Source organism: Solanum dulcamara, chromosome 10, assembly GCF_947179165.1.
Source record: "Solanum dulcamara chromosome 10, daSolDulc1.2, whole genome shotgun sequence".
Lineage (NCBI taxonomy): Eukaryota > Viridiplantae > Streptophyta > Magnoliopsida > Solanales > Solanaceae > Solanum > Solanum dulcamara.
Window position 1 is genome coordinate 68,074,793 of NC_077246.1, and position 22,734 is coordinate 68,097,526.

General features: G+C 33.9%; 4 protein-coding genes across 4 annotated transcripts; 3 read left to right on the forward strand and 1 right to left on the reverse strand.

Annotated features, from left to right (window-relative positions):
* Nucleotides 1–1,135: 1,135 nt before the first annotated feature.
* LOC129871425 (homoserine kinase-like) lies at nucleotides 1,136–2,631 on the forward strand. The gene has a single exon (XM_055946334.1). The coding sequence runs from the start codon at nucleotides 1,198–1,200 to the stop codon at nucleotides 2,341–2,343; it is 1,146 nt and encodes a 381-aa protein (XP_055802309.1). The 5' UTR covers nucleotides 1,136–1,197; the 3' UTR covers nucleotides 2,344–2,631.
* A 2,587-nt stretch (nucleotides 2,632–5,218) lies between these two features.
* Nucleotides 5,219–10,060, forward strand: LOC129871666 (mitochondrial intermembrane space import and assembly protein 40 homolog). Its single transcript, XM_055946624.1, has 4 exons — nucleotides 5,219–5,425; nucleotides 8,562–8,596; nucleotides 8,690–8,815; nucleotides 9,577–10,060. The coding sequence occupies exons 1-4, from the start codon at nucleotides 5,332–5,334 to the stop codon at nucleotides 9,784–9,786; spliced, it is 465 nt and encodes a 154-aa protein (XP_055802599.1). The 5' UTR covers nucleotides 5,219–5,331; the 3' UTR covers nucleotides 9,787–10,060.
* A 1,055-nt stretch (nucleotides 10,061–11,115) lies between these two features.
* On the forward strand, nucleotides 11,116–14,158 carry LOC129871171 (tetraketide alpha-pyrone reductase 1). The gene is made up of 5 exons (XM_055946053.1): nucleotides 11,116–11,296; nucleotides 12,156–12,328; nucleotides 12,500–12,688; nucleotides 12,975–13,330; nucleotides 13,879–14,158. The coding sequence occupies exons 1-5, from the start codon at nucleotides 11,140–11,142 to the stop codon at nucleotides 14,018–14,020; spliced, it is 1,017 nt and encodes a 338-aa protein (XP_055802028.1). The 5' UTR covers nucleotides 11,116–11,139; the 3' UTR covers nucleotides 14,021–14,158.
* A 1,763-nt stretch (nucleotides 14,159–15,921) lies between these two features.
* Nucleotides 15,922–16,764, reverse strand: LOC129869904 (uncharacterized). The gene has a single exon (XM_055944476.1). It carries the CDS (start codon nucleotides 16,762–16,764, stop codon nucleotides 15,922–15,924), a length of 843 nt encoding a protein of 280 aa, XP_055800451.1.
* Between the last annotated feature and the right edge of the window lie 5,970 nt (nucleotides 16,765–22,734).

Consider the following 22,734-nt stretch of genomic DNA (forward strand, 5'->3'; position numbering starts at 1 on the left):
CCACCACAAATCATATTTTGGGGTGTGGTTGTTGATACATATATTTTATTCGTTCATCATTTGGAAAGGAACTAGATGATATTTTTATCATTGATGTTTTATTCATCACATAAGCTATAGGGCAAAAGCAAAATATATATTTTTTGATCAACTATTTGTGGTTTATGTCATTACTAAAAGAGTACAGGAAAAAAAAATGAACTGATACATTTAATTGATTTTTATTTTTATTTTAGTTTTCTTTTTCTTTTTTCAATGTTTATTTCTTTATTCTTTCAGTTTTTATTTAAGAGAAATGAAAAAAAAATAACCCTTAAAAAACGTTTGTGTCACAATTCATACCAAGAAGGGGTTTGGGAGAAAATAAAAATGGGTTACATCTCATAGCTTTAAATTATCATATGCTTTTCATTACTTATTTATTTTATGTTATTTCTATATTCCAAAGTTAAATTGGTTGTTTTTATTTAACATGGAATATTTTCCACATTCATTCTTTAAAAAACAGGATATGGAAGAATTATAGAAAGTTGTTTGGTTTTGTTAAGTTGATTTTTTAATCTAAAAATTAGGTATGACATCAATTACTTATTAAGTTTATATTTTTTTTTAGTAACTGTTCGAATTGATGTGCGTAAAATTGAATCGAAAAAAATATTATTAGTTTATTGCTATTGATTTATTGGATTAGCGGTTATTGAATGATTTTCTAAAAAGTAATTATTGGGTTATTGATTTGATATTAATTTTATAATATTGGGTTATTGGATAAGCCGATAACCTATTAAAACTACAATAGTTTACTATTTTAGTTTTTAATTTTTTACTCATACACAAATATCAAATAAAAAATATTAATATAAATATATAATCATTTAATCACTATATAATACTATTTAAGGTTTAATATTTTAGCGGATTTGCAAGTTGCTACATAGCTGCTTCAAGATTCGTATATTATTTTAAAAGCTTCTATTATTGATTAACTCGAAAATCAAATAATTATTCATCAATCGATAAATCAAAAATCAATAACAAATATTTTATTGATTTGATTATCAATTTAACGTATTTAAAAATAAAAAATTAATAATCAAATCAAACCGATACGAAGCAAGTATACACTAGTGTGGAAATACAATAAAAACCCTTTTTCCCATTTGTTCTCTTCTTCTGCTTCTCTGAACTCTCACATCAATGGCTATAACCTATCAATCTCCCATGAAACTCAACTTCACCATTTCTAATGGCTTCTCAAATCCAATCCCTAATTCTCCTTCTCTTTATCCCATCAATACCCATTTCTCATTTGGATTCAATATCTCATCCGTCTCCTCTAAAACCCAAACCCATATCACAGTACCCGAACCCGAACCCGTTTTCACCTCCGTCAAGTCGTTTGCTCCGGCCACCGTCGCTAATCTTGGTCCGGGTTTTGATTTCCTTGGATGCGCCGTTGATGGAATCGGAGATTTTGTAAATCTTCGGGTTGATCCAGATGTTAAAGCTGGGGAGGTTTCGATTTCTGGTATCTCCGGTGCTGGAAATAAGCTTAGCAAAGACCCTTTATCGAATTGTGCTGGAATAGCTGCTATTTCTGTTATGAAGATGTTGAATATACAGTCCGTTGGTTTATCAATTTCGCTTGAAAAAGGGTTGCCGTTGGGTAGTGGACTTGGGTCTAGCGCCGCCAGTGCTGCGGCGGCGGCGGTGGCTGTGAATGAGCTTTTTGGTCGGAAATTGAGTGTTTCTGATCTTGTTCTTGCTGGGTTGGAATCGGAAACGAAGGTTTCGGGTTATCATGCTGATAATATAGCACCTTCGATTATGGGTGGTTTTGTGTTGGTAAGAAGTTATGATCCATTGGAATTGATTCCATTGAAGTTTCCATATGAAAAAGAATTGTTCTTTGTGCTTGTGAATCCGGAATTCGAAGCTCCAACGAAGAAGATGAGGGCGGTATTGCCATCGGAGGTGACAATGTCGCATCATATATGGAATTGTAGTCAGGCTGGGGCGTTGGTGGCTGCGATATTGCAGGGGGATTCGAGGGGTTTAGGGAAGGCGTTATCATCGGATAAGATTGTGGAGCCGAGGAGAGGGCCATTGATTCCAGGGATGGATGGAGTGAAGAAGGCGGCGTTGAAGGCTGGGGCGTTTGGTTGCACTATAAGTGGAGCTGGACCGACTTTGGTAGCAGTGACGGATGATGAAGAGAGAGGGAGAGAGATTGGGGAGAAAATGGTGGAGGCGTTTATGAAGGAAGGGAACTTAAAGGCTTTGGCTATGGTGAAGAAGCTTGATCGGGTTGGTGCTCGGCTTGTTAGTAGCAATCCAAGATGATCAATCAATTAATCAACTATGCCTCAATTCCAAACGAGATTGGTATTAGTTGTATGAATCATATATGTATCTTTTCACTATATCATGCTATGTAGGATGATATGTAGGAATTTGAGTGCAATAATCTTACCTCGTGAGATAGAGAGGCAATTAATCTGCGTACACTCTACACTCTGCAAATCTCACTTGTGGAATCACACTAGATGTGCCGATGTTGATTAAGTATTGGTCATTGAGAAGTCAAGCTGATTACTGAGCAAATAAAAGAGTTAGAAGTTGTCATTTTTACATGGCTTACTTGTCAATTGATTGGTATTCTTGATTTGCCTTTCTGGAGAACATTTTGTTCATTATTTATGTTGCAATATGTCGAATGTCACTTGCAGTTTTGAAATTTTTCCTGGATTTACCTGTTCTTCCTTCAGATTTGGACTTTTTTAAAAACAGTTAGTTTGCTTTCCTTTCAAAAGCATGCTTTCACATATAACATGGAATGAGCAGTATCTAAGCGCGTGAATGTTATCTGTGTTCATTATGATCTTGCAATACTATTCCTGATTCTTCAACTTGCTGATTATAGCTGCCAGAACCAATCTATTCATGAGCCATATGCTACCAAGGTAATTACACAAGATCGATGTAATCGATCCACCACTAAGAATCATCTACGAGTGTCTTAACATGTATAGGTGCAGAAAGAGATTCACAAAGCATGCTTACTGAAAATAATGAAGCACTGCTTCAGTGCATTGCAGAGCTGTGTAGTGAATCTGCAGCAAATCAACAATGATTTGTGTTTCTTGGTTGTTTCTTTCTTCCTTTTCGATTGTCCTTCCAAAAAAGATCTCCAAATTCTCTATATTCCCTTATCACTGGTTTGATGTACAAAATTTATCCTATGGAATCTGGATTTCCTTTTCTTTACCATTACACTGCAATATTTACTCACTGTTCTTTATTTAGTCTCATGTTACAAAGACTAGTTTTTTATTCAACTTTGCTCTGATTCTATAATCCATACTTCTTTCCCCTTCTTAACAAATATCTGCATTCTGCAACATTAACTTTTTGATTTGAAGAATAAGAAAGGGGCAAAGGCAACTGGTGCACGAAGCATCAGGTGTTAGCAGGATCTGGTGAAGTGCCGCACCTCCGAGGGTGTGATGTAGATAGTCTATCCTAATGCAAGCATTAGTGTTTGCTTCCACGGCTCGAACCCGTGACACAGCTTTGTTCTTCCCACCTCAACTGTGATTTTACTTTTACATGTTCAGCCTAACATTTCTCTTTCTCATCTGTTCTGAAACAACGTCTCCTGTAATAATCTTTAGTAGATGTGTCTTCTACTTGTATATATATGTTGGGATCATAGTCTCCATTTTGCCAAATTTGACAGCTGCCACAACAGGAAAAACTTACTCGCATGTGTTTATACTAAATCAATAAATGCATGATACGTGTAATTATTTGAGGCAATTGTTTGAATTCCTTATGATATGCAATGATCTCCTCTTGTTTGCTTTCTTGTTCACACCAATACCTAACAAAACAGTTTGAGAAACCTGCATGGACTCGACAAAACAGAAGTACCCCAAGTTTAAATGGGTCGAGTTTTGACTGGTTTGTTGACTTGATCCAACGGGTAGAACTCGAAATGACTCATCAAACTATTAAATCAAAACGAATTAAAACAGTGTAAGCGAACAAGAAACATCAAACACACACAATTAAACCTAGAGATTGGAAATTATGTAACTATGGGAGAATTTGAGTTGGTAATTCAAGAAAAGTACATTAGTTTTCTCATTGTTTTAGAAAAAGAAAAATAAACAAAGGAAGGGTAGTTAGATCATATTGCACGATTCAAGTTATGCTCAGTTATTTGATCTATTTTGATTCAAACAAATTTTGCGCATTCAAATTATTATAAGTTATTTGATCTATTTTGATTCAAACAAACTTTACGAAGCAAGTTGAACATCACCTGCGTATTGATTTTAGAGGAATTTTCATAAATAATGATATTATGAGGTCTAATTATCAAACCCCACAATAATTTTTATATTTACCAAATCTAGCGACACTCCTCCTCCCTCACATGCCTTTTTTCCTTTCTTGTTCACTTCTATCCTCTCTGGTTTTCCTCTTTCTTTGTATTTGTGTTTCACACCGTATCTGTATTTTACAATTTTAATTGTAAATACCCTATATGTAAAGATGGTTAATTATTATTATACCATCAAAAAATACAGATAGTTATTATATGGAATTTTTTTTACAAAGAATGTTATTGTTATAGAGAGGAAAAATCTAACATAAAAAATTATTTTTAATTTTTTTTTTGAATAATATAGTGAGGTGTTATTATAGAGAGCTCTGAGCGCGAACTCTTTATTTATGTTGTCGAATTTATGTCGACACACCACTGGTACGAGTAAGGGGTTCGATCAATCCACATCAAATACTTTGACCAAAATTCATGAGGAAAAGTTGAGATATTACTTTGATAAAGTAGATTTAAGACATGAAAAATGTCATATCTTCAATCCTTTTTAGCTTTTACTTCCGATCAACAATCGCTATTTATATAAATGTTTTCTTTCTCAAAAAAAAAGAGAAAATATTTTATAAATTAATTATTAACATATTATTTTTTTTGTCAATTAATTCATGTACCATGCTAGAAAATGAAAAATTGAATTTATAACATACGTGTAAGTTTCCACCGAATATCTCCCAAAATTCAGAATATCATTATAATTCTATTTTATAATTTTGATGACACCCTTAAATCTTATTGAATTTGACCTTTGAACCTGTATTTATATTGTATCGAATACCCACACCCGAATCGGACCAACTTAGCTAGTTATAGTATAAAAACAACTTTGAAAAAACAAAGTGTCAATTCACCAAAGACTTAATCTTAAAGACTTTATATATTCTCAGGTGTCAGCAACAAAGACGAAGCAATTTCTTCAGGAAAATATGGGACAAGTGCAGAGCGAAGCCATTGATAATCAATCGAAATCCACATCTGTTGATGATTCTCAGCCGACCTCTCTCGATTCTTTGATTGCTGGTAAGTGGTAACTCCTCAATTCTCCTTTTTATTCTCTTTTTCTTGAATTTTGGATGAATTTCCCCCCCTTTTTTTTCAAGAACCCCATAATCGTATGTTTAGTAATTTCACTATAACGACTTACAAGTTGTTAACTTTTTTCATTATATTGGGATTTGGAGAAGAGTTGAGTAGGCTGGTGGGGTGGGCATGTGCTAATGTATATGTGAAGGGTAGTAAATGGATGCATCCGTTCCTTTTAGCTTGAGCTACATATTTATTAAGTCGAGCTGTCGAGGGTAGTTTCTACCTACAAACCCATTTTGTGGTATGTTGTTGTTGTATTAACAACAAGGATAACTTACTACAATTTCAAATGGTTTGGGTCGATTATATGAATCCTCTATTAAGTTCTCTTGGGTTCCATTAATAATTTGTAATTATGGATCTAAAAGTTGCATTTGCTTTACACATGTGTTTTCTGGTATGTTTGGATCTAAAAGCTACACTTAATCCAAACTGAACTAATGGGTGATAATGATAATAAAATTTCTTATATGTTGCTATCTACTAGATAAAACCTATGAATAGAAAGTGATAAGCACAATGGGTTTCAATAATTTGGTTGTGTGAAATGATGGGGGACTGGGGCTATTAGGGGAAGATATCTTTTTTGAAATTGAAAAATCAATATTTAAGGGAAGATATCTTGAAATGCAGTTTTCCAGTGACCCATTGTTAAGTATGCCACATTGGTTGAGGGGTGATTTGTTTGTCATGGTTTTCAGCAATCTCAACCGCAAAAGTTAGCTCATAAGATGGTTTTGAGCAATCATCTTATGAGCTAACTTTTGCGGTTGAGCTAAGCCTCAGGTTCATTTTCTTAACATGGTATTAGAGTCAGACCTATCCCTATTTCCAAATGTTGGACTTCCATGGTATGTTATCCATGCTCCAATTTTCAGGCCTGGGGAGGAGGAAGGGGTTAACTGTCCCATATTGGTCCAGTAATGAATTTGTTTATCTATGTTATCTCATCAATACTCGTCTTATAAGCTAACTTTTGGAGTTGAGTTAGTCCCAAAATCCATTTTTTTACCCCCATTAAGGAATCCTTGGTTTTTTTGTGCTTATATAAAGTGTGTGTTTTGTGTAATGAAACATAATGTTATAACTGACCTCAGCTCATTCGGGATTGACGTAGTTGATTGATTGCAAATGTTTTTACTATTTGTTGTTCAGGAAAATGATAGAAGTTTCGATTTTACTTCCCATGTGATTAGCTATCACCCTATCACTGCTCTTATGCATGTTTCTCGCTGCACTATTTTCTTGATTGGTTAAAGATAGTATCTTTCTCTACTATTAGCTCTATATAAAAGTTTGTTGTTATCCAAATTCGTCAAGAGACACATTGTCTTTAGATCCAGTAACTACAGTATATCTATTCATTTAACATCAATGTGCATATTAGATCTATACTGAAAGTATCCTAAGTAGCTATTGACAACCAATTCCAAAGTGCTTCATAAAAGACACTTAAAAGCCACCTCTACTGATGATTCTCCGCCGTCCTCTCTCAACTCTTTCTCTTTCTTGATTTTGCAAAGTCAATTTTGCTCCTTTAAGAATCCAGAATCAAGGACTTGTATGGCTTAAAAACTGCACTATGTCCTTCACTTTTTCCTAAATGGGGTTGGAGAAGAGTTGAGGCTGGTGGTGGACATGTGCAAATGTATACTGAAGTTAGTAGATGGATGCATCTAGTGCTTTCCGCTCGAGCTACATAAATAGTAACTCTTCGCAGTAACAATAGTTTAGCCTCAATGCCAAACTAGTTGGGTGACTTATGAATCCTCTCTATCTATTAACTCCCGTTCTGTTCATTTCACTCCAATACTTGATAATTTGTAATTAGGAATCTAAAACTTGAGATTCTCAAAATCTTTCACCTATCGCTACGCTATATCTATAGCCAGTGAGGGTACTAAATGCTAATAACTACTAACCTTAATGCCAATTAGTTGGTATTGATAATTTGTCTCTATTGTCTGTTCTTTGAACTACATTTGTATAGTTTAAGTTTTAAAATATATATGATTAGATTAAGTTTGCACCCAAAAAAGTAGTAATTAGAGTGGTACTCCGCACCCATGGACTCAAAATGTGGATTCAATATGGTGGTTCAGAGAGAGAGAGAGAGAGAGTGAAGGTGCTGGTTTGTTGCATATGTGGTGGTTTCAATATTTTGATTGTGTTAATGACTTTGGTGTGTGGGGTGCGGTGGGGTGGTTATGTAAAGGGGCAAATAATCTTGAAATGCAGTTCTGCTATTATCCATCATTTGGTAGCTGGTTAGAGTTATGTAGGTATTAGTAATGTATGAATTAGTTATGAGTGAATCTATATATTATTTTATGCATGTTTTAGTTATTCATGTATTAGTTATTCCACCTTCTGTATTGCATAAAACAATACATGCGTGATGGGCCGGAACCCTCATGGGAAGGGATAACTTATATACGTATTAGTTATGCGGGTTCCTAAATTGTCAACCAAACATCATATTAATTTTATACATGAATAACTTATTTTCTATCTACCTACCAAACGTTGTATAAGTTATACGGAAATTAATACATGGATAACTTGTTTCTTATCCAACTACCATACGAGCAACCAAACGACCCCTAAATTTTGAGTTTCATTTTTGGTTGAGTAATGTATGTTTTCATAAATTGATATGTAACATCATTGCCAAACTCAAGTAGTTTGGGTTTGAGATGAAACTGATTGATTGCAATTTACTCAATTGGAAAATTGATAAAGCTCTGGTTCTGCTTCCCATGTGATTAGCTATCATTTTGCGCATTTTCATGTATTGTTTTCTCACTGCAGTCTGATTTTGTAACTTCCTCTACTACTTGCTCTATGTCTCTACAGCTGCTCGTAACTGCAGTTGCTCTATTTCTAAATTTCTATAACATCAAGGTGTGTATTAAATCTCTAGTGAAAGTATGCTAAGTAGCTATTCCCAAAGACTTGAGCGCCATGTAATATTATTTGTTGACTACTGCCTAATGATGTTTGTATCATATTTTGATGTTTTAAAAGACTCCTCAAACTTGTTACAAGTTTTCTTCCTTTCATCTTGTAGAAGCTGTAGCATATGGTGAAGATGGTGAGAATGAGGTTGGTTTAGATTTTTCGGATCATAAACTTGGTCAATAAAATTTGAAATTTTGTTACTTATCTATGCTCAAGAAACTGAATCTCTACTTTCAGTCCATTGACGAGAAAGCCCGGAAAGCCCTAGAATGCCCTTGCATTGCTCATTTGCGTGCTGGCCTCTGCGGCAACCAATTCTCAGACGCTTTCCTCTGTTTCCTCAAAAGCACAGCTGAAGAAAAGGTAACTGCATTTGAATGGTCCTTCGTTTTTTTATAGTTTATACCATTGGTCTATCGTGTTCATCTCCTGTAGAGAGAGATGTCATATATCTTGTTTCATTTGATTTTATTTCTCCGAGCCGATATTCCTGTATGAGCTTCAGCTTATTAAGTGCCCACATAAGTTGTAACATGGTAAATATTGGTTAGGTTATTCAGCTAGAGTTGTACCTCTTTATGTGTTCTATATTATGAGAAAAAAGATTTAAGATCATGCATTTTTTGTTTTTTCGAAATGGTCGGATGTGTTTCTAGATGCTGCTTTTCTTTTTTCTGCTTGAGTGAATTTCAAGTTCCCTTTCTCCATAGTGGATAACAAGATACTTGTATGAATGCCACAAGACAAGACCAGACATTAGCGATCATTCTTGACCTTAGATTTTGGCCTCCAAAGTTACAACAACAACATACCTAGTATAATCCCAACAAGTGAGATCTGAGTAGGGTAGAGTGTATGCAAACCTTACCCTTACCTTGTAGGTTAGAGAGGTTGTTTCCGATAGACCTTCCAAAGTTGACGTCCAAAATTTGGTTCCTTGTGGTAAATTGATTTTGATGTATAGTAACAAACAAGATCAGAAAGCTTTGTCATCCTCCATTCATTCATATACAACACTAGAAAGAAAAGATTGTTTTTTGAACTGAAAATGATGAAAAATGAATTTCCATTTTCCCATTTCATCCTTCTAACTAACATGTGAAAATTGTTATTTCTCACTGTAGGGCTCTGACTGCGTTAGTCCCTTTGTCGCTCTTCAAAGCTGCATCAAGGCAAATCCTAATGCATTTTCAAAGGACGTCCTGGAAGAGGATAACGATGATGTCAGTAAACAAGATGAAGTCAAGACGGAGGAAACGCCTAAACAAGAATACAGAATCATCCCTCCTATTTGGTCTGTAGAATCAAAGAAGACTAGGCGTACTAAGCTCTAGAAGGCTTATCATTATCTTTCGTTTTTTGGTCCTTCCATTCTAGGAAGCTCTGGTGGTAGAATACTAATTACTACTACACTAACTAGTAAGAGTATTACCAGAAAAATCTTTTCCCCTGTGATTTACATGATCAAAACTTTTGAAGTTTATTACTATGAAACTGTAGAAACTAGGCCATAGCTTCTAGGGAAAGTTTAGATTGGTTCAAATTTTCATGCTTATACCAACTTTTCAGTGTTATAGATTGTTATTTCATGGAAAATTTCACTCCCAAGTCTCTTTCTTTAACTTCAGAGTTGTAAATTAAGAGGTCTGGGACTTAAATGCGGATCCCTGATTTGAAGTTTATGGGTTCTGAAGTTTACTGTGTGGACATATTAAGTGGATTTCTCAATACGTATACAACATTTGAATTAGAATTATTAGATTTTGCGAACTTGTACATGTACTAGGCATGTGCAAAAACCAGTCTGATCGATATATCGAATTGAAAAAAATGTTATTGGACTACGAGATTTAAATAGTTTTGTAATTTTTTTATTGGGGCATCAGTTCAATTTCCGATTTTAAGATTTTAGTTAATGATTTAATTGATAACCCAATAAAATTATAGTAAAATTACCTTTTTATTCCTAATTATGACTTTAAATTCTTATATACAAACTGTATTTTCTTTTGCATTTTATAATTGTTGTCTTGATGCTGCTATTTTATTTTTTTTAAAAGTCCTTGGCTTGGTAAGATTCTACATATCAGTGTGAACTGCGAAGAGACGTTTTTCTTTTTGAGAGATTGCTAACGAAAACAAATTTATTTTAGCATTAACTTAATTGAATTTGCTTCTGTTTGTAATTTGCGTAGACTTATATGCATGAAAACAGTGTATATATGAAGAAATGAAAATAAGAGAGCAAAAAAAAAGTTAAAAAGGATAATTTTCATATCGGTTAAACTAAGCCATTAAAGACCAAACACTGATAATGAATATCTTATTGATTTGATTATCAGTTTAGTGTGTTTACAAATCAAAATCGATAAAACACAAAATCGGACAAAATCGACATATAAACATCCCTACTATGCCCTGGCCATGAAACTTACTACAAATAATTTGCTTACTACTCTTAATCACACAAAGATAATTTGCTTAGTCCTCTTAATCTAAAGCCATAATAGGGTGTTAAGACTTGTATTAGTTGAAAATTAAAGAGTGTCATGCAGCTTGCAAGTGTGTAAGATGAGCCACAAAAATGAAATGATTCACCTTCTTTAGACCAACCTCAAGAAGGCTTAACTTTCCCCTATATATACACATCAAAGAATGAACATGGTGCTATCAAGAAGTTGTAAAACATGGAAATATTGGAGGATAAAAATGTAGTAGAAGAAGAAAGCAGCAATTATAAGGGAAAAGTATGTGTGACAGGTGCATCTGGTTTTGTAGCTTCATGGCTTATCAAATGCCTTCTTTTGTCTGGTTACAATGTCATTGGCACAGTTAGAGATCCAGGTACATGAAACTACTCATACTCTTATTAGTAGTACTAGTCTATGCCACAGATACACACTTCATAACAACTTCAGACATCACATGTTTGAAGTTTCATATAGCTGAAATTCGGTCATTTTTGCATGAACTTCACGCACATATGGCTAAAATTGTTCCGAAATGGGTAGACTGGCAAAAAGATTTTAAAAAAACATGATATAAATTAAATAGTGGCGTCCAAATATAAGGTACCCATCTTTCCTAGTACATTCAATGGTGGAGCCAGAAATTCTAATAAGAGGACTCAAAAAAATGAAAAAAAAGTTCTGAAAACGAGGATTCAAGCCTACGACTTAAAGCAACTTTTTGAACCACATTTGCCACTAAACTAAAGTTCCCCTTATGTCAAGGGGATTCAACAATATATATATACACAAACTTCTAATTTTTTTTTTATCTTATTAGAGGATTCAATCGAACACCCTTCATGGGATTCAGAGAAGCTCACTTGGTGACCTTTCTGTCTATTACAGTTGAGGTGGAGGGTTCAAACCCATCAATTGCATCCCTTCTCCTTTCCCTCTTCCCCGTCGCCTGATGTAATTGAAAAAATGAACTCCATTCATTACATATAGCTCTGCCCCTGCATAGATTTGTTGACGTGTACAACTGGTATGACAAGGGCGTGAGTTACTTGCAAACTTTTCTAGATAAACTTAATATTAGAGAAGGACAAAAACAAGCAAAATGTGTTTGTATATATTGGATAGTTACACACGACCATATTACATACGTACACACAAATGAATCTAGCTACTAGTAATGGAGATTTATCCACTCAAATCTGTTTCATGGCATTGAACTTTTATGTCAATATCAGGGAACCAGAAGAAAGTAGGACATCTATGGAAGCTACAAGGAGCGAAAGAGAGACTTCGTCTGGTGAAGGCTAACCTAACTGATGAAGGCAGCTTTGATGATGCTATTATGGGCTGTGAAGGTGTTTTTCATACTGCCTCACCTGTCTTGGGAAAGGCTACTTTTGATGTCATGGTATCCAAAATATTTCTGTTTGTTTCATTTTATATGACAATATTTGACTAAACACACTAGCTGTAGTAAGCCTGTAGTAAGTCGGACATTTCAAAACTTCTCAAAATGAAAAGAGTGCCATACAAATTGAACAGAGGGAATCACCTTCAAGTATTCATTGTGATGCTGCAGGTTGAAATCTTGAATCCTGCAGTTGATGGTACCTTAAATTTGCTAAGATCCTGTAAGAAAAATCCAAGACTGAGACGTGTTGTTTTGACCTCATCTTCTTCAACGGTGAGGGTAAGAGATAACATTGACCCTAACATACCCTTGGATGAATCATCTTGGAGCTCTGTTGAATTCTGCAAAAAGTTTGAGGTAAACACATCTATTCTGATTCCATTCTATTTGATATCATGGTATTGACTGGGCGCAAAGTTCAGAATATTAATTTGACTTCTATATAAGAAAAATATTGAGGTGGTGAATGAAAAAGATAGTTTGACAGAGAACAATACACACCTTGAACTTCAAAAGTCAAATGTTTTCTTGAATTTGGATTCTTGAAAGTAGTATCAACACGTCCCAAAATAAGAAGTGTGTCATATCAATTCGGACGGAAAGTGAAAACAATAATCTCATCATTTTACTCTGTGCATGCAAGATTTGGTATGTACTATCAAAGACACTAGCTGAGAAGGCTGCTTGGGAATTCTGTGAGCAAAACAACATCGATCTTGTGACACTACTTCCCTCTTTCATCATTGGGCCAAGTTTGCCTCCAGATTTGTGTTCAACAGCAGATGATGTCCTTGGTTTGCTGAAAGGAAAGACAGATAAGTTTGAATTCCATGGAAGGATGGGTTATGTTCACATAGATGACGTAGCTCTGTCCCATATACTTGTCTATGAGCATCCAAGTGCTCATGGGAGGTACCTTTGCAGCTCAAAGGTTCTCGACAACAATCAACTTGTCTCAGTTCTATCAGAGCGCTATCCATCTTTACCTATTCCTAAAAGGTTAGTAGAATCCCGAGAAGAGGCAAATCCATTATATAAGCTGTTGGTGCATTTGCATCTATTGTCTCAAACTAAAGTTACATTTATGTAATGGCAGATTGTATTGGGAAATGCATTTGACATTTGCTTCGCTAAAAAGTCGCTACAAAATATTTTAGAGAAACATGTGTGTATATACAATAGACAATAGGTTACCTCCACTTCAAAAGAATACAAAGTGAACATTAATTTAGATTTTAGAACATGAAGTAACACCTTAAAACCCCTACAGCGGACGTCTCAACTCCAAGTACAAGCCAAGTTCTATTAATAGGTAGATAACACTTGCACAAAATCCTGCATACACCACTGTATATATATAGAAGTTAGAAAAGTGAACACTTTGTAATTATGCAAGTCTGTGTGTGTACGCGAGTGTAGTAAGAGGTGCTCACCACTGCTTAAAGATTTTGGATCTGTATCAGTTATTTCTGCTTAAACAAATAATACAAACCAGAAAGAAAGGTAACGTTTTGATGAAGATTCACATTGGCCAACTGCTATTTCAGGTTTAAGGAACTGGATCGACCTTCCTATGAATTCAACACATTGAAACTGGAGGGCTTAGGAATGAGATTCAAGTCCATTGAAGAGATGTTTGATGATTGTGTCGCATTCTTCAAAGAGAGAGGCCTTATTTCTTCCATCTAAGAAACAACATTTCTGCATAAAAGCTCTAATATGAACCTTAGATGTTTTATTTTTCTGTATCTAACTCATGTTCTGGTCCTTCATTATCTATACCAATGATTACCTCATCACTATATTAGTAAAATGGAACTTGTCGTATTAAGGCGTGACAGCCAATGTAGTAAAATGCTGTCACCTAAACCCAAAAAATAAGTTAAAGCAACAAATAACTCGACTATCTCATCAATTTTACACAACACAAGTACATAGTCTGGTACCTCGACTATTTCACTGGTATCACAGTCAACAAATCTTTTATTTGTGCTTGATACTGGCAATATAAGCAAAGCTCAAGGAGGCAGACTTCAGCAAACTATGCATCTTACAGAACATACATCAGACATGCAGAGGTGTTGAAGGTTCAGGCAGATCAAACAATTAATAGAGCTAAAGCAGCATTTCATAATATAACAAGCTGAAAAAACCAGCTTCAAAAGACACCGATGACTAAACACCTACTAAATATAAGCGTAATTCACCCAAGGCCCTTCCCACTTACAGAATAAATGAAGTATCGGGACGTGTATCCCCTTTATAAGTAATGTTGTTTCATTTGAAGTACAGTTAATTAACAATCATGTAGCAAGAAATCGTTTTGACCCTTAACCGACAGATGGATTTTTCAGGCGATGAAAATGAAGAAAGAGCAATGGAAACTAGAAGAAATATCTAATTTTCCAAGATAATGTATATATAGATGTCTTGTTAAAGAGATAGGTACATTCAACTAAAACACTAAGTAAAACATAAACAGTTCCAAATTACTCTTTATGTTTCAAGAACGGTATGCCCTGGACATAAACTTTGATTTACGAAGTCTCTGCCTAGATTAAATGAAACATAGAACAGAAGAAAGTGATTTGCTGAAATAAGAAAAAGGAAAGATTGATTTACTAATTATTCAACTAACTGCATCAATCGGCACTCAGAACAAGACTACTATATTGCTATTGAAAGCAACCTTCGTAGCTCTTCAGGCACTTGTAATTTGTTTATGGACCATTGGTTGATCCGATAATTCCTCGTTGAACTAGATTGCACTTGTTACTGTTTCCTAAACAAAAGAAAAATATGAAAAGGACAGGCAAATTATATACATTATTTTTCCCTCTTTGGGGTATACTTACCACTATTCTTATCGCAATGGTTGGAAATTTTGAGTTTCCTTTCCTCTCTTTTTGGTATACATAGCATCACCAAGGTTAGTATCTTTTTTGTCTTTAGATAACGCGTTTTACAATTGCTTCTCTTTCACTGTGGCCGGGCCGGAAGGGATGACTTGGTAGTGTTTGAAGCACTACTAGAAAGCTTGGTACACAGATCATGAAAGAGAATAATACTCGTGTGGGTGTTGCTTAGCATATACTGTATAAAACAGCCACATACACAATCCATATATAAATTATCATAAAACAACAGATAGTTGTCCTTCGCAGAATCCAAAAGAAAATTATCTATACTTCTAGTATTGTAAAACAGAAGTTTATGACTGTTTAAGATATTAAAGCAAGATTCTCCCATGATAGCAATGTTTAGAAATAATTGCACGTATAATACACATAACAACTAGCTAAAATAGAAAAGGATGAAACACTGGCCTTTCGAGCACATAATGATTGAAACTCTTACTTTTATCATAACTTGAACTGACTATATTTATAAGCTACCAAGAAATATAACATTAGAATTTCCCACTTGAAAAAACACTAGATCAAAGCATACAATTAAATGACAACAAAAGGAAAAAAGAACACATTGTTGTATTCACTGCCTAGTAAGAACAAAAATGGAAACACTTCATCCAAATTTACCTATAAGTTCTAGCTTGAAAACTCTTTCGAAGAGCCAATATTTCACTTTCTCTACTTCTTTTTCTTCTCAGTGTTTTCTGTTGGATTAGGCAAAGCCTCATAAACAGGCAATGCCAATGAATCACTAAACTTCAAATGAAAAGCTCTAACACCATTCAATTTCTTAGGAACAAACTCAATAATTCCATCAATGGCAGCTAAAACATTCTCCATAACTTCACCATTCTCCATCCCTCCCCTCCCAATCTTCAAAACACTGCATGTTCCACTCCCTAAACACAACAAAGTCGCCGAACACGCTCTTTCTATCTCCTCCTTCCAATTACTATTCCCCCTTAAATCAACTGGCACAGGTACTTTCCTCTTCTTCTTGTAAAATTGCTTCCCTAATAAACCCGGAAGCAAATTAATCACTCTTTTATCAGCCAAAAACAGTTGATACAAACCGTACAAATCCTGCTTCGAATCAAAAGATTTGTACTCAGACTTCAACTTGGTAAACTTAAAAACTTTCGTAATTGGAATTCCTTCAGATTTAAGCTTTTTCTGCACTGTTTCAACATCAAGTTTGGTTTTTGAGTTGTGGGGTTTTCTGGGTCTGTCGTCAATGATGAGACAAATATTAGCGAAGGATTCAAGTGGGTTGAAAAGGGGGTTTGGGAGGATGATTTTGTGAGGGGTTTTGAGTTCTTTTGGTGGGATTTTCTTGAGAGTTAATTGAAGGTAGATGAAATTATCATCTACTTCTTCTTCATCTTCTGCTTCATCTGTTAGTGAATTGAGGTTTTGGGGTTCATGGGTTTTCTTGGATTGAAGTTTTTTCCATTTGAGAAGAGCGTTAACTGCTTTGCGAACATGGTCTTCGTTGATTTTCGCCATTGTTGTAGAAGCCATTGTTGCTGAGTTGAAGAAAAAATTTGGTACTATTATGGAATGGTGACGGCGGTGACTGTGAATAAAGGTTTAAATTACATTTTTGGTTCATAAAGTTTGGAAGATGTGAGAATATCGTCCTACTATTTTATAGATTTTTGTATTAGGATCCTAATTTTTTTATTTTTTTTTATTTTTCATCTATTGGAATCTTATTTGTCTGTAGGTATTATAAAATTTAAAATCTTAACATGGTAATGTTGAAAGATAAGTTCATATGTTTACTATTATTCAAAAATAGAGTTTAAGGTGTATCTTAGGATGATATCGCCTTAAAAGTAAATTGAGAGATTAGACGAAGAAAAAGGATGATAAACTAAGCTGATTGAGTTAGACAACTATTTTGTAATATTTTCACATATGATTAATAAAATAAGTTAGTTACTTAAAAAAAAAATCGACGAAATGTTTAAGTGAATTGAAATATACAAATGTGGAGATTCTCAATTAGAGTAACTTTTAAATTAATGGACAAACAAGAAAAAATAGTGTATATCATCAACAATATTGTGTACAAGCATAGATAAGCCAACAAAAGAACAAGCTTACTAATTTCGCTTCAATAATAATAATAATAATATGTTACAAAATAATATATGTTCATGTTATTCTCTATCATAATTTGTTTATACTATATCTTATCCTCCACCATAATTTATTTTCATTATTATATATTTCCATCACATTTTGTTTCTTCTTTTAGGCCTATAAATAGACATTTTTGTAAGCATGGATGAATATACAAAAGAGAAGAAAATAATAAGATTAGTCATTTGCTCTCTCCTCCTCTTTTTAAGTTGATTTGTCATTTTATTTATAGCATGTTATCAGCACGAAGCTCACAAATTAAAGGTAAGATTAACTCAATAATTAGATCATGGAAGTGGTGAGTTTCTCTTCTTTGTTGTTGGTTGATTTATAAAATTTCAATTCCTTTGAAGTTTTAAATTCATTTCATTGTCTCAAAATGGAGATTTATAATATGATATGATAAATAGGAGCATTAGTTTTTCATTGTCCGTGCATAAACTAACATTCTTGACATGCATACATAAATTTATAATTTTTGTCAATGGCGTATTATAGTATGTTTGCATCAACTTTATTAACTTTATTATTCACATTTTGTCTCCAAAAAAAAAGTTATTATTTACCTAGTTAGACTTAACTGTTGTTTTAAGATTGTAGAATAAACAAGTATTATTTTTTGTCAAGATTTACCATAGGATTCATTTTGTTCCACCGTATTAAAGTGAAGGTCAATATTATAATTTTTTATGAATATTAAAGTGAAGGTCAGTATTTCATTTATTTGTTTTATATAAATTTTATATTTTATATTTTGTTGAGAATTACTTTAATTAAATTGGTAATATTTCAAAGGTTTGAGGATGAGTCCAAGTTCACTTGGCCAATCAGTCTTGGTTATTAGGGTAAGACGGTGGATTCAAGTTTCATCGCACAAAAAAAAACATTATATCCAGTCATGATGTATTGTGATAATATATGTTGGATTGGGTTCCATCGAATTATGGCCTAAAACGCCTTTATATGGATAAGACATTAAGTTTGAGCGTCAATGCACCATAGTGATGATACAATGATGACTAAGGCAAAAATAATATATTTTGATGAAAAGTCATGAAATTCGTCCCATTGAATCTGCTCCATTCCCTTAAGAGAATGTGGTAGCAGTACATGATAAGTTTGAAATCTGTCCAATTGATTTGCTTCATTCTATTGTATGAATATGATAGCAATGAATAATAAATCTGAAATATGACAAATGATTGAATAAATGATTAAGGGCATGGAGGGACACAACTATAATAGTCATCATTGTGGTAATTATAAAAGGAAGAACATTGTGGGTTCTCCAAATAGTCCTTCAAAAATGTGAAAGTATTTTTTATCATCATAATGGCATGAAAGGTGATTGGACTCGTGGTCGTTGTGCGACATAATAATTTGATAAATTTATAAATCCTCCATCAAAAGAAAGGAAGATAAAGTGGTGGTACACTTGCCCTTTCAAAATGATGTTGGGGTGTGTCATGAAAATATGATGAATTTCAAAGGCATGACAATGAATAACATAATGCCCTTTTAATGAAAAATCATGAAGCCTGTCCCACTGAAAATGCTCCCTTACCGAAAGAAAATATGGTATACGCACAAGGCAGTCTGAGATAAGACAAAATGATTGGGGCCAGAATAATGTGCGTGAGCATGGCAAGGGCAAGAGACAATATAATAATCGTCGAGGTGGTGCCTCCAATTTTAATGTCCGGGTGAAGTGACATTTGACTCTTAAAGATGATGTTTTTGATGGCCTCGATGATATTACTCATCTAGAAGCTAGAGACTTCTTTGGGGATTGAAACTGAAGATTTATCATTGAACTGAAAATAAATAATGTTGTTATTTTTATGTGTTTTACTTAAAGTTGAAGTACTTAAATTTTTCTTTTGTTAATTTTTCGTATTTCTTATTATGAATTTTTATTTTATGAAGATAAACAAAATTTCAGTTTTCAATTGGATCCAAGATGAGTAATGGAGATATGTGCCTTTTGAATAGTGCTACAACGCACACTATATTAAGAGAAAAGAAATATTTTTCTCATTTGGTTATGAAAGGGGTCAATGTTAATACAATATCCGGTAGTACAAAAATAATTGAGGGCTCTGAAAGAGCAGCCTTATCACTACCTTGGAAAATAATATTGGCTATTAATAATACTTTGTATTGTAGTAAGTCTCAAAGAAACTTATTAAGTTTCAAGGTTATTCGCCAAAATGACTATCATATTGAGACTGTTAATGAAAGAAAAGTTGAGTACCTTTATATTACTACAATAAAAGCGGGAAAAAGATTTGTGCATAAAAAATTACCTGCACTTTCTTCCGGGTTATACCACACAAGTATTGATGTGGTTGAATCACATGCCATGGTAAATAAAAGATTTATTGACCATAATGATTTTATCATTTGGCATGACTGATTGGCCCATCTAGGTTATAATATGATGCGTAAAATTATTGAGAATTCACACGGGCACACTTTGAAGAATCAAAAAATTCTTCAATCTAAAAAATTCTTTTGTGTTGCTTGTTCTTAAGAAAAACTGATTATTAAACCATCAGCAACTAAGGTTGGGATTGAATCTCATATTGATGTGGTTGAATCACATGCCATGGTAAATAAAAGATTTATTGACCATAATGATTTTATCATTTGGCATGACTGATTGGCCCATCTAGGTTATAATATGATGCGTAAAATTATTGAGAATTCACACGGGCACACTTTGAAGAATCAAAAAATTCTTCAATCTAAAAAATTCTTTTGTGTTGCTTGTTCTTAAGAAAAACTGATTATTAAACCATCAGCAACTAAGGTTGGGATTGAATCTCATGCATTTCTGAAACGTATACAGGGTGATATATGTGGACCAATTCACCCTTCATGTGGACCATTTAAATATTTTATGATTTTGGTAAATGCATCTACAAGATGGTCACATGTGTACTTATTATCAACCCACAACATGACTTTTGCGAGATTGTTAGCTCAAATTATAAGGTTAAGGGAACAATTTCCAGATTATGCAATAAAGATAATTCATCTTGATAATGCTGGTGAATTTACATCTCAATCCTTTAATGATTATTGTATGTCGGTTGGAATAAAAGTTGAGCATTCGATTGCTCATGTTCATACTCAAAATGGTCTAGCAGAATAATTGATTAAACACCTCCAATTGATAGCTAGACCATTGCTAATGAGGACAAAACTTCCTCTTTCGGTATGGGACATGCTATTTTGCATGCAACATCACTTGTGCGCATAAGGCCAATAAATTTTCATTAATTTTCCCCATTACAGTTGACTTTTGGAAGGGAGCCAAATATATCCCATCTTAAAATTTTTAAATGTGCGGTATATGTCCCAATTGCTCCACCGCACCACACAAAGATGAATCCCCAAAGAAGGTTGAGAATATATATTTGGTATGAATCTCATTCTATTGTAAAATATTTGAAACCTATGACTGGAGATTTATTTACGACAAGATTCGCTGATTGTCATTTTGATGAATTAGTATACCCAACATTAGTGGGAGAACATAAGCAATTGAAAAATGAGATAGATTGAAATTTATTGTCACCATATCATTTAGATCCTCGAACAAATTAATGTGAGCAAGAAGTTCAAAAGTGAATTTATTTGCAGAATATTACAAATCAACTGTCAGATGCATTTACTAACCTTCCACGGGTTACTAAATTGCATATCCAGCTGCTAATTATCAAGTTCGAGTTGATGGCCTGATAGGACAACTTGTTCAGGCAAATGAGTCTAGGCCACAATTAAAACATGGAAGACCAATTGATTCCAAGGATAAAAGAAAAGAAATAAATGATCAAGATGATCATAATTTGGAGGCAATTGCTCAAGAAGAGCCGGGAGACATAACAAATGGTGATACCACCGAGGAGGTCTAAGTATCTGAAAATAATGAGAATGAAGAAATCTCAATAAGTTATGTCTCGATAAAAAAAAATGGAACCGAAATGATATTCCCTTGTGGTGGATGCAATTTACCTTCAAGTATCTAATGAATTTGGTAGTACATGAAAAGCTTGAAATGCACCTAATGGCGTGGTCACTGTCTATTTATATGGCTTATTGGACCACGACATTTTTATGAAATTTTTTGAAGGATTCAAAATGCTTGAAGCATACAAGGATTCTCGAGAAATTTGTTCAATAAAGCTTCAGAAATCCTTATACGGGTTGAAACAATCAGGGCGCATGTGGTACAATCGTCTTAGCGAATATTTGCTACAAGAAAGGTTTAGAAATGATCTAATTTGCCCTTGTGTCTTTATGAAAAGGTCTGGATCTGAATTTGTAATAATAACAGTATATGTTGATGATTTGAATATTATTTGAACTCCGAAAGAATTTTATCTCCGTAAGCTTGTTAGCAAAATTTAGTTCTTCTTCAACACAAAGACACTGAAATAGAATTAAGCATATATTCAGATACCTTCGAGGGACCATTGATATGGAATTGTTTTACTCAAATGAAGTAATGCCACAATTGATTAGTTACGCAGATGCAGGATATTTGTCTGATCCCTATAAAGATCGATCGCAGACAGGCTATTTATTTACATATGGTAGTACAGCTATATCATGCCGTTAAACAAAGCAAACTATGGTTGCCACTTCTTCAAATCATGCAAAAATAATAGTCATTCATGAAGAAAATCGAGAATACGTTTGGTTAAGATCAATAGCTCAACACATTCAAAAAACATGTGGTCTTTCTTTGAAAAGAGATGTTCCAACAATATTGTATGAAGACAATGCTGCATGTATAGCTCAACTGAAAGGAGGATACATCAAAGGAGACAGAACAAAACATATTTCACCAAAATTCTTTTTTACTCATGAGCGTCAAAAGAAGGGTGAAAGATATCCAACAAGTTCGTTCAAGTGACAATTTAGCAGATATGTTTACCAAGGCATTGCCGACTTCAACCTTTGAGAAAATGAGATACAAAATTGAAATGCGTCGTCTTCGTGATATTAAGTGATGTTCTCATCAGGGGGAGTAAATACGCGTTGCACTCTTTTTTTATTAACCAAGATTTTTATCCCAATGGGTTTTTCCTGGTAAGATTTTTAATGAGGCAACAAATAATGCGTATCAGGAATAAAGATATATACTTGTTCTTTCATTAGAACCTTTATTTTACATGTACATCTAAGGAGGAGTGTTATAAAATAATATATGTCCATGTTATTCTCCACCATAATTTGTTTCCACTATATCTTATCCTCCACCATAATTTATTTTCACTATTATGTGTTTTCACCACATTTTGTTTCTTCTTTTAGGCCTATAAATAAGTATTC